This window comes from Antennarius striatus, chromosome 10 (assembly GCF_040054535.1).
Source record: "Antennarius striatus isolate MH-2024 chromosome 10, ASM4005453v1, whole genome shotgun sequence".
NCBI classification, from domain to species: Eukaryota; Metazoa; Chordata; class Actinopteri; order Lophiiformes; family Antennariidae; genus Antennarius; species Antennarius striatus.
In genome coordinates, this window is record NC_090785.1 from 7,219,121 (window position 1) to 7,237,506 (window position 18,386).

General features: G+C 41.3%; 2 protein-coding genes across 4 annotated transcripts; one reads left to right on the forward strand and one right to left on the reverse strand.

Annotated features, from left to right (window-relative positions):
• The first annotated feature begins 1,596 nt into the window (after positions 1 to 1,596).
• Positions 1,597 to 12,203, forward strand: cstf2 (cleavage stimulation factor, 3' pre-RNA, subunit 2). 2 transcript variants are annotated; one of them, XM_068326204.1, is made up of 13 exons: positions 1,597 to 1,685; positions 1,914 to 1,992; positions 2,173 to 2,342; positions 2,439 to 2,575; positions 3,628 to 3,747; positions 3,919 to 4,041; positions 5,035 to 5,146; positions 9,636 to 9,735; positions 10,549 to 10,748; positions 11,089 to 11,213; positions 11,428 to 11,511; positions 11,697 to 11,849; positions 11,931 to 12,203. In XM_068326204.1, exons 1-12 carry the CDS (start codon positions 1,598 to 1,600, stop codon positions 11,820 to 11,822), a joined length of 1,464 nt encoding a protein of 487 aa, XP_068182305.1. In that variant the 5' UTR covers position 1,597; the 3' UTR covers positions 11,823 to 11,849; positions 11,931 to 12,203. The 2 variants fall into 2 exon arrangements, with proteins under 2 accessions (XP_068182305.1, XP_068182304.1); XM_068326203.1 differs by having other exon boundaries at positions 11,697 to 11,845.
• A 12-nt stretch (positions 12,204 to 12,215) lies between these two features.
• On the reverse strand, positions 12,216 to 18,204 carry nox1 (NADPH oxidase 1). 2 transcript variants are annotated; one of them, XM_068326200.1, is made up of 13 exons: positions 18,123 to 18,204; positions 17,847 to 17,942; positions 17,659 to 17,769; positions 16,549 to 16,633; positions 16,028 to 16,173; positions 15,582 to 15,775; positions 15,344 to 15,470; positions 15,133 to 15,225; positions 14,801 to 15,042; positions 14,335 to 14,497; positions 13,992 to 14,138; positions 13,763 to 13,887; positions 12,216 to 12,983 (listed from the first exon to the last, which is right to left on the reverse strand). In XM_068326200.1, the coding sequence occupies exons 1-13, from the start codon at positions 18,165 to 18,167 to the stop codon at positions 12,857 to 12,859; spliced, it is 1,701 nt and encodes a 566-aa protein (XP_068182301.1). In that variant the 5' UTR covers positions 18,168 to 18,204; the 3' UTR covers positions 12,216 to 12,856. The 2 variants fall into 2 exon arrangements, with proteins under 2 accessions (XP_068182301.1, XP_068182303.1); XM_068326202.1 differs by having other exon boundaries at positions 12,217 to 12,983; positions 17,847 to 17,881; positions 18,123 to 18,182.
• Positions 18,205 to 18,386: the final 182 nt, after the last annotated feature.

Below are 18,386 nucleotides of genomic sequence, written 5' to 3' on the forward strand. Positions count from 1 at the left end.
GTGCTTCCTAGTGCAACTAAGTGGAGGCAATAAATATGTCCACCGGAAAAAAGGCTGTGTTATATACATATCCAAATAATTCAATTATAATACAGGATACTTCGTAAAAGTCTCCTGCAGTCAAAATTTTTTCTTTTTATTCCTAAAGTTGAATATTTGACCTTCACTCTGACATTCTGAGTCTAACACATAAGTTTCAGTTTGGTTTAAGTTAACATTTACATTAAATATCAGACTTTCATATGTGGGCGTAAGAGCATGATCTGTATACCAAAAAATAGACTGCAAGCTAAGGGTCATTTTCAGGATTGCAATATGGAAATTGTATTTTCCTATATGCAAATATCAACCATCCATTTTCTTGAAGACCAGATGACTGTAATTGTCTTACAGACAGGTGTCACTGGAGCCTATCCCAGCTGGCTATAGGCAAGAGGCATTTTGGATCTGTTGCTGGCGCAAGACAAAGAACGACTAATAGATTGATCAACTCATCAAAACTGCATGCTTTTAGAAGAAGCCAGAGGGATAATACAAATTAAGCACAGAAAGAACTCGGTCCCAGAACCTTCTCGCTGTGAGAGAACAGCGCTAACCACTGCACCACCAGTGTGCCCTTGCAAATATAATATCAAACACAAATTTTTATGTCCCTAGGAAATTAACATTATTATGCTGGAGGTAGCAGAGATGAAGATATTGAGGTTCTCTTTGGGAGTGACCAGGATGGATAGGATCAGGAATGAGTACATTAGAGGGACAGCAGGTTTTGGAGATAAAGTCAGAGAGGCCAGACTGAGATGGTTTGGACATGTCCAGAGGAGAAATAGTGAATGTATTGGTAGAAGGATGCTGAGTTTTGAACTGCCAGGCAGGAGGCCTAGAGGAAGACCAAAGAGGAGGTTTATGGATGTAGTGAAAGAGGACATGAAGGTAGTTGGTGTGAGAGAAGAGGATGCAGAAGACAGGGTTAGATGGAGGCAACTGATTCAATGTGGCGACCCCTAAAGGGTAAATCCGAAAGGAGAAGAAGATTTTAATGCCAAAGACAACTTCACAATGACAAACGAACAATGACCTTGGCAGAAGAAAAATGCTCAGAATATTTTAAAAAAGAGGTGGTGCACAGACCATAACATATATGCTGTTAATACATAAATAAAGAAAATGTGTGTGAAGGAAACAAACCAACTTAAAAGCATGTGAACAAAATGACTTTGAAAAATGACAAGCTTTTGAAAAGTGAGGTAGAAAAAAATCATTTATCGACTTCAATTTCTTGGAAATCTCATATTATTAACTAAGCAATTAGTTATTGATGAGTTTTGGTGCACCAAGCAACACGACCTTATACGTTTCAGAAGGTTCTCTGCATGCATTTCGAGTTAGAAAGTTATCAGATCATCTATAACTGTCTGTTTTAGTAATTTCCTAATCACTTATGGTATTCCCTAAAATTAGTTGTTGCAGAAAAAACATTGTATAGAGCGTCTCTGATGTCTTTACTCATCACTGCTAATACATAAACTCCACCTTCCCTAAAACGGATATTGCGTCACCGTGACTTCCTGGTGTTACATTCTATTGTGTCTCCAAAATGGCGAACGTAGCTGCTGCAGCTGCTGCTGCCGCCGCCGCCGCGAATAGGGACCCAGCCGTAGATCGCTCTTTGAGATCAGTGTTTGGTGAGTTACCTGCCATTAGTTGGCCAACTCTTTTTGTATCTATCCATTTGGTTTAAAACAAGTCGATCAATGAAGATAAATCTGATGCAAAAAGGCTCGCTGCCCCATATGTCCGGCTAACGTTAACTGTAGCCGAGGATACTAATACCCTGAAGAGCACGAAAGTTTTTTAATTGAAATAAATTAATTGATTTTCATTATTAATATAATATTTATTTATTTTCGTAGTGGGTAATATTCCTTATGAAGCCACAGAAGAACAGCTGAAAGACATCTTTTCTGAAGTGGGACTTGTTGTTAGTTTCAGGTGAGTGAAAGTGTGCCATTTAATCTCCACAGTGATTACAATGTGATACAATTTAACAGCCTTTTAAAATTTAATTCAATCTCACCCATTCATTTAAACTGTATAACTGTGCTATGCCTTGCAGCAGTGGGTCAGTTCTAAAGATAGATGATCAGACATGGTCTTTCATGTTGTTTTCAGGTTAGTGTATGACAGAGAGACTGGAAAGCCAAAGGGATATGGCTTCTGTGAATATCAAGACCAGGAGACAGCCCTCAGTGCCATGCGGAACTTGAATGGGCGAGAGTTCAGCGGTCGGGCTCTCAGAGTTGATAATGCAGCCAGTGAAAAGAACAAGGAAGAACTGAAAAGTAAGTGTTTTATTTCCATCTAGTATTATTTGAAAATGATCTGATATGGAGTTGTACAAAACTAGTTATTTGTATCTCTTGTCTGTTCTGGTATAGGTTTGGGAACAGGAGCTCCCATTATCGAGTCTCCATATGGAGATAGCATCCAGCCACAGGAAGCCCCGGAGTCCATCAGCAGAGCTGTGGCCAGTCTCCCACCCGAGCAGATGTTTGAACTGATGAAACAGATGAAGGTGAGCAGTTCACTTTGTCTTTTTGCATTTTGAATATCCTATAGTGATTGTTTCTTTATCTGGGACATTTTGTAGAGCTTAATCGAGCTTTGTGATGAGGATTATTTCATGTTGTCATTTCCATGGAAATGTGATTTGTGATTTTTGTTTGGAGTTTGAACATTGTCCCCAGTACTGCATGGGTTTCCTCAAAGTTCTTTGGTTTCCTCCAGTCACTGAAAATATGTGATAATATAGGTAATTCATGTCAGATTATTTACGTTGCTGTTCTGTAATGAGCTCCAATGTCTGACATATTCAGACAATTAAATTGCAAAGTGAAATCAAATTAAGAAAAAGATTTTTAATATGAGAGGGAATGATTTACCAAATTGTTGTTCTCCAATACAATCATGTCCAAGATAAGAACCTGACTGCTCCCACATTGCACATCTACCAGTCTGCTTCATTAAGCTGGGAAACACCAGACTACACACTTTCTCTCCCAAATGGAAAAATGTTTTGTTGCAGTCAGGGCTCGAAATTGCGCCCATTTTGGTCGCATATGTGCCCAAATTTTTATCAGTGCGACTATTAAATATATTTGGGAGCACCGGTGCGACTAGGGAAAAAAATCTGGTGTGCCTTTTTTTGTGAGACCGCTCCTGCGTTCCTGCCAGGAAACAATGAGAGCGCAGCTGTGGCTGCTCTCCTGGGCGAGGGAGAGAGGTGTGCGGAACGGAGATGGACGGAGCGGTCTCTATTGCTCCGTCACTGCCTTGCTTTTGGGTAGTTGCTCCTGAAGTCTTTGCTGGTGCTACTAACTTCTAAATTTGGGAGCACCAGTGCTACCAAGAAAAAAAGTTAATATCGAGCCCTGGTTGCAGTAGGAAGTTTCCACATGCTGATCTTTGCAAACATTTGGTCTCACTTTCTGATTTGATTAATTATGGACATTTGTCTTGACCTGAGGTGGAGGCGAAAGTCAAAGACCAAAGTTTGGCTTTTTTTGCATTTGTGATATTATATTTTTACGCAGTCTATAAAATCAAATTCTGTCTTTTCCTCTCAAGCTGTGTGTGCAGAACAGCCCCCAGGAGGCGAGAAACATGCTGCTGCAGAACCCTCAGTTGGCCTATGCTCTGCTGCAGGCCCAAGTGGTTATGCGGATTGTTGACCCTGAGATAGCCTTGGTGAGAGATGCTGATTAAAGAGCTCAGTTAAATGTTAATATATAGTATCTTTTATTTGCAACAGCATCAAAATAATAAGTTAATCTCATTAGACAAATGAGCTGAAGGTTAATCTGCAGGATTGAATCAGAACGAATCTAACGAACATGTTTCCATGTGCTCCATTTGCAGAAAATGCTCCACCGTCAAGCGTCAGTCCAGCCTCTGATCGCTAGTGGACAGGCTGGAGGAGCACCGCCCGTCAATCCACCTGCTGTACAGCCCAGTGTGCCGGCGTCTCAACCACAGCCTGGTGTAAGTAGAAAATTTCCAATATCTAAAGTTATGGTAACATTACGCTTCTCTACAGACGATGTGATGTTAAGGCAGTAATGCAGGTGAATGGATATTGCTGAGCGCAGCGTTTGATGAATTGGTCCGCTTGGCGGGCCTCAGCCGGTGCCAATAGGAGATGAAGAGAGTATTCAGCGTGAGGAAGTCAAGTGTGAGCAGAACGCTCTCTGTGGGAACAAATTCATTGAAGTTTGAATCTCCTGCACATGCGTTTCTGTCATTTTCCTACTTTTCCCTAGTAGGTGTTTCAGACGGGTCTGGTACGTGAAAGGAGTAAATGTAGAAAAGTTCAAACCTCATTAACTTTGTTGTGAGTCAAGGTTTGAACCATGTCCATAACATAAAGAAGGCCAGCGTCCTTATAGGTAATGTTACATAAGCTAGCATTAGCAAAAAATTAGCTCCCCAGAAGTCCATGAGGAATCTATAAAATAATCCATAAATTGGGATTCATGTTCTAAATACAGATATTTTATTTTGAATACTTTATTATTGTTCCTCAATCATTTAAATGCATGAGTCTAACTTGTAAAAGAAATTTGTGTAAGTTGTCTTCGTTATATCGGAATTTAAAAAAGCTTCTTTTGATATTAAAATCTACCCATTTCAATTTTGATTATGTTCAATTTTTCACTAGTCTAAACTTTAGTGTAATTAACCCTTCAATAAAAGGCTGCTGGGTTGGAGGAGCTCAATGTCACCACTTGTTTGGATTAAGTTGAAAAAAGGACTTTGTTTTCAGCAGACATGACAGAAGTAAATTAAACTTGTAATATCACACTGTTTACACTGATTAATCGTCTCAATATTAATGCATTTTTAGTGTTGTTATCAGAAATTTGTACTGATGAAATAAAGTCTTCTAACATAAAACACTTTGCTTCAGCTGCTTCACGCTGCAGCGCCTTCCATCAGTCTGATTGTAAGTTTGTTTTGTATATTTTTAACGACCAGCCTGGAATGCATGTGAATGGAGCCCCTCAAATGATGCAGCCACCTAATATGGGCGTGGTTCCTGGATCGATGCCTGGACCGGGACCCGGACCAGTGCAAGTCGGTGCTCCAGGTAATCATTGTATTGCATTCACGCTATTGTCATTCACTCAAGCAGTTGTGTTAGCATCTCCCTTTTTGTTCCAGATATCAATTACTAAGATCACTGATGGTTTAAATGTGTGACTGTTTCTTGGTGCTCCTTTATTTGTGTGGAATGAGCTGAAACCCTTTTGCTTTCCAAATCTTTATTCCACTCTGAGGTCCGTGTGAACATCACAAAGGCATTAATGGATTTAATTGTGGTCAAGAAGAAGAAGCATAAAGATGTGGAAATTTTCATAAACAAGGTGGAAGTAATCTACTAGATTAAATACTGAAGTCTGAAATATGAAAAAGATTATTAATTGATTATAATGTATACAGTGTACCAGTGATAGGTGCCATGATCTGACAATGAAAAGCACCACAAACACGGTCAGCTATATTTTTTTCTTCGCTTTGCAGTCCAGTGAACCATTGTATCTGTTTTCTACTCACCTTTTAGCATCAAAATAGATTTTTATTTATCTCCTCCATGTGATTGTTGAGGTCTATGTTGAAGCTTTGCTTGCAGTCTCAGTTTGGCCACTAGATGTCACCAGATCTCAAATTGACAAGGCGGCAGTACAGTAAAGTGATCTTAGGGTTGGGACGCTGTGTACAATGTAAATAAACATCATCTGTAAATCACTGTAACCCAGTTGATATTGCAAATAACACAAAGACAAAGAAGCAAATGTTGAAACAGAAACTGTTTTTGAAAACGAAATCCTTTAGAATTTAATGCAACAACATGTTTCAAAAAGGTTGGGCTGTATTTACCACTGTGTTGCATCACCTCTTCTTTTAAAACCAGTCACAGGGTGTTTGGAAACTGAGGAGGACAGACTACTTTTAACAGTGGAATGTTTTCACATTCCAGCCTGATGTTGGACTTCAGATGTTGAACAGTTTGGCGTCTCCTTTTGTCGTACTCTGTTTGATGACACTCCAAATGTGTTCCTTGGGTAATAAGACAGGACTGCAGGCAGGCTAGTTCAGTGACTAGTCTCTGACTACGGAGCCATGCTGTAGTGATGTGTTTGGTGTGGTCCGGTTGATATAAACAAGGCCTTCCCTGGAAAAAAAACATTGTCTGCGTGGCAGATGTAGAAAACCTTATATGGTGCCTTCACAAGTGTGCAGGATACCTTTGCCACGTGCCCCAATGCACCCTCATGCCTTCATGGATGCTGGCTTTTGAACTGTGTGCTGATAACAAGAACGGTCCCTCTCCCCTTTACTCCAGAGGATGCAGCGTCCATGAAAAAGGTGAAATTCTGACTTGTCAGACCACAGCACAGATTTCTTTTTCACCTGAGTTCTTGTTAATCGATCCCACAGAGAATGTGGCGACATTTCTGGATCTGGTTGACAAACGTTTTCTTCTTTGGATGGTAGAGTTTCAGCTGTTATTTGTGGATGCAGAGACAAACTGTGTTCACAGACGGTGACTTTTGAATGTGTTCCTGAGCCCAAGCGGTGATTTCCACCTCGGAGTCTGTCCAGTCCAGAGAGGCTTTTCTTAACCCCAGTCTTGTTATCAGTTAACCTGATTCATAGTCATATCTTCCACCAGATTCTTTTAGAATCTCACAACTTTTCCAGTCTTTTCTTGACACTGTCTGAACTTTTATGAAACAAACTGACATCGAATTCAGTGGGCCTATAATGTGTCATTTTCAACATTTGATCTATTCTTTTTTGCTCTTTTAAAGTCCAATACAGAGTTTCAGTGTTTTACAGTCACATTTTCCTCAGCGTTCCAACTGTTTTTAAAACAGGCTTATTTTTATTCATTGTTAATTTTCTAAAAGGCTCCTTGAACCTTCTTAATCATCAGTTTGACAGGACATCCCAGTATAGAATCTTTTGGTTATCGTACCGTGAGCATTTCTGCTTGTCACCTGATTTCAAAGTAAGACCCGTCAGTTTGGAGAAGCCAAAAACCAACAAGGTGTTGGCGATGATGGACGCCCGGTTTGTGAGAAATGTGATCTTTTTCGTGGTTTTGAAGGATGAAGCGCATCCAACTAGTTCACCCATCTTCACCGACGTCCTTCCTCAGTGCTGATCAAACTATGTGTCCCATTCATGCCTTTAATACCGACCAAAGAAACGCCTTCAGCCGAGAACACTCAAGTAACTTGAGGGATTAAAAGGATCCAAACAGTTCACTTTGTCCCAAACGTAATAACATCATGAGCTGTTAAGTGGTGAAATCAAGTGATTTACTTACATGCTTTCATAGGATGAGATTGCATTATGTTGCTATTTAATGTTCTGTCTACACAATTTTATTCCCTCTAAAAATCTGTACCAGAAAAAGATGAATATATGGTTAAAAGAAGAAAAAAAAATGCTGGTGTTTCTGTTAAATATGCATCACAGAATGTGCTGTAGAAACATCATCGCCCAGAGCAGCAGCTGCATCGTCTTTAGTGCTGAGTGAAGTTAATGCCTGCGTTTCCATTCAGGGTGTGATGCATACTTCAGTTTGACAACATTATACATACTGATAGTTTTATTATCACTTAACTTTTATTTAGTATAACTGTTGATGTAGGGAGTGTGATTTATGTATTTCTAAAGAGAAGTAAATTTACTGGTACGTTCATTTAATAACACTTCCCCTATAATTGTTAGTTCAACACAAAAAAAAGTTCTCTTTCTTTTATGGGCCATTGTGAACGATAATAATAACAGCGATGCAGAGCACTGTGATGTGATAGGAGATGCATCCGGAGTGTTCGCACGTCTTTTGTGATCGGACATCACATGGAAAAATCTCCACATGTCACTCCAATATAATTTAATTTAGATAAATTCTCAGCAAATTCTCTAACAATGTTTGCTTAGATCAATCAGATTGTAGGGCTCCTGGTCATACTGAGGACAAAAGGATCCCAAAACTTCCCTCTTCTCTGTGTGTGTGTGTGTGTGTGTGTGTGTGTGTGTGTGTGTGTGTGTGTGTGTTAGTGTGTGTGGTTGTTTAGACGTGTGCATACGGTATTGTCACCAGCACACTTCAAAATGCTCCCTAAGTGCTGCTTTGCTCTCTTGAGTCTTGTGTTCTTCTTTTGCTTTAATGCTGGCTCAGGAAACCTTCAGCATTCTCCCTCAGGAGCATCTGGGCAAGCTGCCATCGAGCGGCCTCAAGGTATCGCTGCAACCCCCCCCCGCCCGTCACCCCTCCACCTTGCAAGTTCTCCAAACAGACCATAGATTATGGAGAGGCCACTGTCCAAACATTCAGTCTGCAGTGACCACGTGTGCGTAGAGCATGGTGACCAAATCCAGGCGACAAAATTAAACTGCAAATGCAGTTGCACAATAAGAGTCACGCAGATGTAGGTCAGTTCCTGCAGAAGGAGCAGGTTTCCTGTCTTCAGCATCAATCAGGTCAGACTGCATTGTCTGACTTGATGGCTGTCATTATGAATTAACACATGACATGCTCTGTGGTGTACCTCTTGAGTTTTATGGGCTTGGAACTCCAGAGGTTTAAAATAAAAAAGTTGCCCACAGTCAGTCGTTCTTTAGGTGAGGTAAATCGATAAATGTCTAAGTCAGTTTTTGGTTGAATCTAAATGAACGAGTTTATAGCGGTCAATATACAGTATAGTCTTAAACGAATCAGTTTTCCAACCTGCTGTTTGAAATTATCATAAGCAGCATGAAAAATATTTCCCGCATCACCGGCCAAATGCACGTCCAACCCGGCATGATGTCTTCCATTCCGGGTTGGGTGTGCAGCGATAGTCAGCAAAGCAATCTAAACAGATGAAAGAGAGCCACCTTTGTCGCACTGAACACTTTAGGGTCGACACACCTTCGTCACCCATTCGTCTTGTTTTGTAGTTCCTTCAGTTATAAATTAACCTGTTCGTCTGTGGATTTTCCCAAACGAGTCTTGGTTCCACAGTCTTGTGCCGCTCCTTTCCCGACCTTATTGCTGGGCTCAAACATTGATGATGAAGACACAGGGCTTAAAATCTAGTATCCCTACAATGATCACCTTGTAATATTAAATATTATTAACTTCTCCAACTGAAACAAAGTCCTTTGACCGTCTTTGCCACTCCTTCACCTTCATGTTCATGTGACACTGACATGAAGCGTGTGGAGGGAACAGGTGTGGGATGTTGACACATTGCTTCAGAATGTTCAAATTTTAAGATTTATACTAAATTAAAGTGACAAAAGAGAATGATAGCTTTGTGAACTCTGTGCTTCAAATTTCCTTGTTGTTGGACTAAGAAAAAATTAATCTAGTCTTAAAGCTGTTACCTGCTAGTTTATTTTTATAGGTGTTTGTCTCCTCTTTGAGGTTACAGGACTGCGGGTGTGGTTGGTTGCGCTCTTTGAGCTGGAATTCCAGCCCTTTTAAAGAGTAGTAGACTGTTTTTTTAATGGACAGATAAACATTTTGTGGTGTAATGTTTTTAATGTGGCTGAATTTATGTTTTTTCTCCCATCAGGACCAGGTGGAATCCCCCCCAGGGGCCTGCTGGGAGATGGTCCGAATGATCCCAGAGGAGGAACTCTGCTCTCAGTCACTGGAGAAGTCATAGATCCCAAGTAAGATGTTGACCCGGGTCACCAAGATGTTTCAATTCAAGACACTAAGGTTACGATCCATAAGTATTCATCACGATCGACTTTTATGATACCAGTCGCTGCCATGGTTACAGCAGGTGCAGTAATAACATCGCAGCGACTTGATGAATAAAATTGCAGAGAAACCAGTTCCTTCAGCTGCCAAACAACCTCTTTGTCTTCAATGACAATTTGCTGATGCCATCTGATTTGACATTGTGCACGTCGAGAATGGTGTTCAATGCTTGTTTTCATTCATTCATTCATTCATTTTTGATATCCGCTGTCGTGGGTCACGAGGTGCTGGAGCCTATCCCAGCCGACCTGGGAGAACCCGGAGAGAACCCACGTACACACGGGGAGAAGATGCAAACTCCGCACGGAGTGGGATTCGACCCCAGAACCGCCTTGCTGTGTGGCGGCAGCGCTTGTTTGGTTTTGTTTATTTTGGTTTTTAATGCAAATTTAACCACTTTCAGGTTTTTTGAGGTGGGACTGTTGCTAAGTGTTCCCTGTGGGTGTTATAAATACATGATGGAAGGGAGCGTTTGATGAATGAATGAATGAATGACAAAAACATTGTACTTCCTGTCACAGTGAATCCAACTATTTTCCATCCTTCACTTAAACAGTGAACAACAATGATGATGACAGTTGTTGTCTTTGTTAAACAGACACACACACACACACCCTCACACACACACACACACACACACAAAGTAACCACATGTGTTTTTGTAATTTGCCGGTTCCCTTTTGTGTAAAAACTCTTGCTTTCTGTTTGTGTGTCTTCAGTCGCACTTACATGGGAGCTCCACCTCCACACCAAGCCCCACCTGTTCACATGGCCCAGATGGCGAGCGGACCCCCCCAGGACATGAGAGGACCTCCGATGGACATGAGAGGACAACCCATGGGTGAACCTCGAAACATGATGGGCGATCCCAGGGGGCCTCCGATGATGGAGCCACGGGGGCCCCCAATGGAGTCCAGAGGTAACGGCTATTAAGATGCATTTTGGAGTTTAAGAACAGTGATCACACGCTTGGTTGTGGCATTTTGATTCGAGGCCAAAAATTTGTTGTAATCTTATTCATCTGTAATCGCTTTGGGCTGAACCCGTTTCTCCTGGTCACTGGTTTAGAAGCAGTTGAGCCCCTTGTCACCTATGAACAAACCTGCTTACATTTTTGGTTTATTGTGTGTCACATAATTTGTCGAACAGTGTGTCACATAATTTGTTTAACAGTGTGTCAGTCGAGTTGTGTAATTCTGACATACTGGGTAAAGTAGGAATAGCAAGAGTTGATTTTTTATTGCTCTCTTTCTCTCCAGGTCGCGATCCGAGGGCGATGGACGCTCGCGGTCCAGTGTCAGGCCAGAGGGTTCCCATGACGGCGGGGATGCCAGGCCCCGTTCCTCACAACATGGGTCCAAACGCTGTTCCTGCAGCCAGACCGGTAAGACCTGCCATCGACCGTCCCACCGTTAGCTCACAGTAATGTTCTCTCCAAATAACATCCAAAATGATTTAAATTTATGAAAAATGTATTCTTTTTGAAAGCAAATAAATTTTGTGGAGAAAAAAAACGGTATTTCATGTCGCTTAAAGTCATGAGATGAGAGATGAAATGATAGCTATGTGCTCAAATGATCACCCCCGTTATCCGACAGGGTCCTGGAATTTCTGGCGTCCCTGCAGGAGGAGGAGGGTTCAGTCCAGGGCAGAGCCAGGTCTCCACACAGGACCAGGAGAAGGTGGGTGTCGCAAATAAAAAGAGATTGTTTAATCAAGGGGTTGTAGGGAAGAATTCTTGTCAAGTTTCCCAATTAATTTGTTACCAAAGGATACCAGGAATAAGTGCGCGTCTCAGTGGACGTATGCCTCATTCCTTCACTCTAAACGGTCTTGTATCTCAATTAATTTTTTTTTTTCTTGCTAGGCCGCCCTCATCATGCAGGTCCTGCAGCTGACTCCAGAACAGATCGCCATGTTGCCCCCGGAGCAACGGCAGAGCATCCTCATTCTCAAAGAGCAGATTCAGAAGACTGCAGGAGGAGCGCCTTGACGTTCTCACCGGAGCAGTTTCAGGCAGGTCAAGATGAAGTTTATAGGTTTTATTCAAATCAACACAGTCGTAATTGTTGCTGAGACAACTCCGGTTTTCTTTCTGCAGGACTCTGGCTTGTTGATCTTTTCCACCCTCCAGAGGAATAGGAGCTTTCATTAGCTTGGAATCCTTTTTTAATCATGCTGTCCGTGTTCTGTATGAAAGGGTAAAGGCTGTGCTCGCTGAATTAAAAACCAAGCAGTGACTAACAAAGACGGAAAATGACATCCTGATATGATGTTGTTCATCATTTCCATCCAGAGCGAACTGTTTTCCTTTAATCGACCATGTAAAGTATTTGTCTGCATGTTTTGTGAATAAAAAAAACCCAAAACAAAAGATTTGACTGATACACATTTATTTGAGGAGTGTGGACTAGAGGAAAGAGAAGACAGTAAAATGTGAAATAGCATTTTTTTTAGATAGAACTCCCTCCGTGTTGTGAGAAGATGATCAATCACAAACTACATGGCTGGATTATCAGTCTGAATGCTATAATAACAAAGCTTTGTTTCCCTTACCAATGAAGAGCCTAAATAGTTCTAAAGTATAAAGTTAACAGCATCAATTGGGTACTACCTGGATTCAAACACTATTGGAACTTTGTGCAAAGGTGTATTTACATTTTTTTTTTGACCATAAGTTTATTACAGAGACAAAATCATTAAGGTTCTTAAAATCAAAGTCAAATACTTTTAACTTTCAAGTGCAAGGCTATGATGAATCATGAAGGCGTTGCCAGGAATGCATCCCATAATTAAAATTTGAGTGAGTCATAGTGGGTTATTAGGCCACGATGTTCTGAGTTTCATAATAGAATGTCTTTCCATGACTGGAGCTGATGAACAACATTATTTTTCTTTAATCAACCTGTGTTGGGTGCTCAGATGAACTCCACTCATATGACAAGTTGTCAGGCAGCTTTGTCATTTGATTTATAACTTTCCCTGGTATAAAAATAATTCCATGGCAGAAATTCCTTTTTGTTTTACTCAGAAATTTTCTTTGTTGAAGTAAAACTTGGTTTTTCGGGGATCCACATCTGAATATTTGGCACATTTCTTTGCCAAGACTTTAGCCAGAGCCTCTGGGCCACATAGGAACGTTCCAACCACTGACCTGAGGAAATTAACAAAAAACAGGATTAGGTTAATGTTATGGGTTTTTTTTGCTTTGCAGAGCTGTTCTATAAATTAACAAGGACATTCACTTTCACTGTACTTTCAGAACAAGCTTAGAGACATGGATCCCTGTGGTCCCGTGTCCATCTGTCATCTGTCTAAAATAGATCAGCTCATCTGAATCACCAGCGTCTCTAAATATAGTTCAGGTCGCCATGATGTCAGCGACAAGATACTACCAGATCCGGAAAGGGTCCATCCTCCGAACAAACGAGGTTCTGGAGAAAACCGTTGGTCGTTCTCTGACTATGAGGATCCTAACAAGCTGCTGAAGAAGCTCATGTACATTTTTTTTTTAAACAGATTAAGATAAAATAAACTAATATGAGCTTGAATACCATCCCTCCAAAATTATTTGGCATTTCTAATGGTCCCTTTCCATAAACCTGTAAACTGTCTAACAGTCTATAAGCTGTGAAAGCTGAAGGTTTTATCTACATTCTGAACTTTGGATGGATTTCTAGCAGAAATTATGAATGCATATTGCAAATATTAGAATGGTACACCGGCGAAAATGTCATTCATGCGTTTTGAAGGAAAATGTTTCACTGAAAGTTGCTCAGTAGAATGAAATGTCAGTGTGAAACAGGCACCACGCAACAATTTGGCATGATATGAGGATGCTGTATGAAAATAAAACCGGTTTTATAACCCAGACAAAAACACTGAAGGGATCGAGTCCATTATACCCAGCAGAAGAAAAGGGTTTCGTCTTACGTGGGGTTCTCTTGGCGGACTTGTTCAAACTCATTTCCCCAGTCGGGTCTGCCATAGTAGGTTTTCTGCTTGAGCCCAGTGACGGCGTCTTTGTCCTGATCGAAGCGAACCATCACGTGATCAGCCTGTTACGAAATAAGAAAAGACACACAGGTGAGTTTAAGCTTAAAACGCACCACTCAGATTTGAATGGGGATCTGGTCTCTGACTCATTCACACACAAACACACATGGCTTTGGTCCCATCTGGTCAGGTAGAGCTTGTAAGTGAGGAAATCCCCCATTCCTCTTTCTTCCATCTCTTTCTCCAGAACCTGCAGTAGATCAGCAAACCACTCAAAGGCGTACGTTTCCCTGCAGAGCCAATAAAAGTAGATCTGAAACGAGGAAACAGACACGGGCATGTTAACAATGACTTCTTACAAAAGAGTTGGCCAACGCTGTGCGACGTGTTTTGATGCATTGTGAAAACAGCTCATCTCACATCCATCAACTGCAGCTCGTCTGTCAACACCGTGAAAAGGATATATAGGTTAGATTGTCAGTGCACGACATGCACTTTCGACTACACACCTTCTTTGTTCGCAGTTTTGGGTTGGAGTCCTTAAACTTGTACCAGATTGACTTGAGGATCGAGGCGAAGGGAGTGACTCCGATGCCGGCACCAACCAGCATGCTGACCTCATAGTCAAAAACATCCTCGCTGGCAGTGCCAAATGGCCCATCCACACCCATTCTGAGAAATGACATTAAGTAAACTCCTGTCAGGCCAATAATACACCACAGGTGGCAAGCAAAACATGTCAGAAACCACATTCAGGTTGATAACTCCAGAGAAAAATGATGATTAGTCAAACGGCAGAAATCCTTGGTCATGTAGGTCATGAGAGATTTTTGTGTTGGATAAAGTCAGCAGCACTTGATAAGGTTGAAGACATTTTACATCTCAACCAAGAGGCCCCTTCAGTTCTGAACAGCTGCTGTGAAAAATGGATGGATGGATGGATGGGTGAGTTGTTGTGTGGGTGGATGTACTTACTTTGGCCCCTGTGCCCCCTCTGGTAGCTGCTGCATGATTTCAATGAGCTTGTCTGTCCAGTCCCCAGCAGAGCGGATGTGTACACTAAAGAAATCCTCCTCGGGGGCAGAGGTCATGGTGAACGGATGCCACTCCAGCTGGGAGATGGCCGGGCAGTTGAGGAAGACGTACTGACCCACTTCCATTTTGAAACCGTTCTTCACCATCTGCAACTCCAGCACCTTAGACGGCCGCATCACGATCTGAAAATGCAGAAAACCATTTTAAAAATCACTGTGACGTAGCTTGCAGAAGAATTCACAGGGCTTAGATGAATGGTGAATCCAACGTACCCTCCTGTATGTGACGGTCTGCGTGTAACGAATGAACCGCAGCACGCGTTCACAAAGATACAGGATCATTGGTGCGATGACCCACATCCAGGTCTGAAAATGAAAAAAGCAAACCGTAAACAATCGTTTTACTTGTATTAGGTGTTGTTAAGTTGTTGCATGACAAACTAAAAAAAGTAAAACGTCTTTTAAAATAAAAAAAAATAAGAACCTGTGGGAATCCTCCAGCAAACTGAGGCATTGGGCACTGGGGAATCCGTCCCCAGTCGTCTGTGCGGTCTTTACAGAGGCTGTAGTTATGTGGTGGATTGGTAGTCTGCTGACTCCTCACAATACGCCTGCAGAGGAACAGATGAGTTAAAACAAATCAATATCATCAATGTTTCATCAATAAACAAACAGACAGACAAAATTTTAAAAAACTAGGTAAGCTGAAATCTTTCCCTTACCCGGCTCCGTGAAAGACAAGACCAATAAAGAAGACGATGAAGAGATGGTGGGTGTACCAGAAGACCTCGAAGTAGCTGCGTCTGATGACTTCCATGGAGGAGGTGATGATGATGATGAGGGCCAGAGTGATGATGACTCCTGTGAGGCCAGCAATGGTGGTGAAGGCGAGGTAGTTCGGATTTTGCTGCGGATCCTGAAGCACAAGAAGAGGAAGGTGACGATGTGGATCATTCATTAAGAGTTGATGATGATGATGATGATGATGAAGATAACCATTAAACAGAAAAAGTTTTTCCTGCCTGAGTTTCAAACAACCGTCCAACACAAACCCAGAAAAGCATCTCAACAATGACGGGATGGATTATCAAGTCGACTGTCAGACACCTGCCTGGTTTTTACTTAATTTATTGCGGTAACTTGATTAGAATTATTTCTAATAACTTACAAGGTTCATTTTGCGCATTGGGTTCAGGTAGGTCGTGTTGTGTGTGTCGGCCAGGTCGGATAATGCTGTGCTTAGCTTATCATAGACTCCCAGTCTGCTGTTGTTGTACCACTCCAAGTTCAGCAAATGGGCAATCACATGAACCGCTGTCAGCACAAAGAGAGGACAAGTCGAATGAAGATAGAGCAAATCAACAGCCTCATGTCCTCAGGTCTAAAAAGGTTTCATTTGTTGTGCTGAAGGTAAATCACCGCTGATAAGAAAAGAGGAAATACACCTTTAGTAAATAGCCTAGTTGTTAGCATTCAACCACCCTCCCCCACGGAAATTGTGACCATGATCACCTTAATTTTAGACATTGACCTTTGGGTGGAGGAGGATGCAGATAGAAAAAGACTTCACCATGTGTCACAAATGTAGAGAGAAGAACAATTGTCTACTGTCAGGCTTTAACAATTAATTCTGTTCATCTTCAAGTAGAAATGAGGACTGAAAGAAAAAAAATGCTTGCATCAGTTCACCTGTCATCAGAGCTATTGTGTATGCAACCAGCTTGTGGAAACTCAGATTTTTGTCAAGTTGTTTCCTCATTGTTCTGCCACAACACTGAAAGATAAAGACAAGAAAATGAGGCAAGAAGGAAAATTCACACCTTTCCAAAGCAGTTATGGAAACCTGTGTCTTGTTATCGTGCAAAAAAATCAATTTCCAATTGTTAATAGGAATTTTTGCAGTCATGGAAAAAACATAACAAAAACACTCTGTGGTACTCTGGTTAAATATGTTAAAATGAGCACAAAATTAGACAAAATATTAAAATTAATCTTAATCTTATTTTAATCTTATTTTATTTAATCTTAAAAAAATCTTAAAAACAGTAACTGATTAAAAAAAGAAAATTTCCGTATGCTGCTCACTTCAGAGACCATGCATTTAAAAATAAAAAAATCATGCAAAACTGCAACCCTGCATGTCATCTTGTGTGTTTTGTCAGAAAGAATAGTATCTGGAGGAAGGTCACGCTGCAGTGTCACGCAACAACACGACACTCCCGCAGATATTTCCTTCACCTCATACAAACAGTTTCGAAGGTGCAGCGTGTAATAAATGTGTCTGGGCCCTACTTTGAACGCTTAAACCGACGTAGAGACAATGGACAAAACCCGGTTTGAAATGTGTTTCCAATATTATTATTATCACATAAATTCATTTATAGTTATCCTACGCCAGGTATCACTTTTATAAATAATATAACACCTATAAATACCAGGAGCGCTTTAGATTCCAGCTCAGGGCTGGAATTTAACTGCAGAGCTTCAGAACCTCAAGTTGATCAGTTGAAGATCACACGATCGGTTTGTGAGGCAGATCAATACATGCCCACCCAAATACAGTACATTCATGCATACATATACAAATGCATGGATACATGCATTGGCTTCTTATTTCTCCTATGTCTTTAATTTGTTTTCCTCGTGCAACAAAATCAACACGACCTACTCCTCAAAACTGCAAGTATTTATATTTATATTTGATTTTATATTTACAGTTCTATTCATTTTATGTGTACTAGAACAATAATAATAATGACGCTGCTGTCGGTAAAGCGCGCTTAGGCGCGGAGATCTCACCCCGAAGGAGCCTCGGACCAGGGACAGCAGGTTCCTGCACACCGGGAGGAGGATCAGCAAGCAGTTGAAGTTGAGGACAGCAGCTGGAGCTCTGGCCCAAGCCAAAGCAGACTGAAAGATGATCCACTCTTATGAATCACAACTCCATTGATAAATGAAGGAAAATTCGGCTGTTCTCTTTTACTCACCCCCAACAGATGACGCGTGTAGTAGAACTGATCCCCTAAATCGTAGAAAAAGTAAAACCAAACGAAAAGAAAGATGTTGATGGCCATCCATACCACCTGTAAACACATCCCAAATCATGTTTCAGTTCACTAAGATAGACGTTCATTCAAAAACAGACCCATCTTTTATTTCTAACTAGGAGTAATTGCTGTTTAGATCAGATCCGGGCATCTTTTACGCACGCTTGGTCACACTTAGTCCTCTTCTATACTTTCCTGTGGCTATAATGAACTCACCAGTATTAAGGACGTCAGTCCATTGTTGACTATCCAGTTACTCATGTTGGTGACTTTATCCCGACTCCCAGCACCTGCCTCGTCTACCTCTTTACTTCTGTTTTTATCTCAGCCCAGACTCCTCCTTCCTCCACAGGTGATGAGACACCAGGAAGAAAAAAAGAAAGAGAGGACATTGCGTTGTTCAGGAAGTTAGGAGGGATTTTTCTCATAGAGAAGAATGGCCACATTCCCACCAGCAATTAACTTTAGGAATGAGGAACT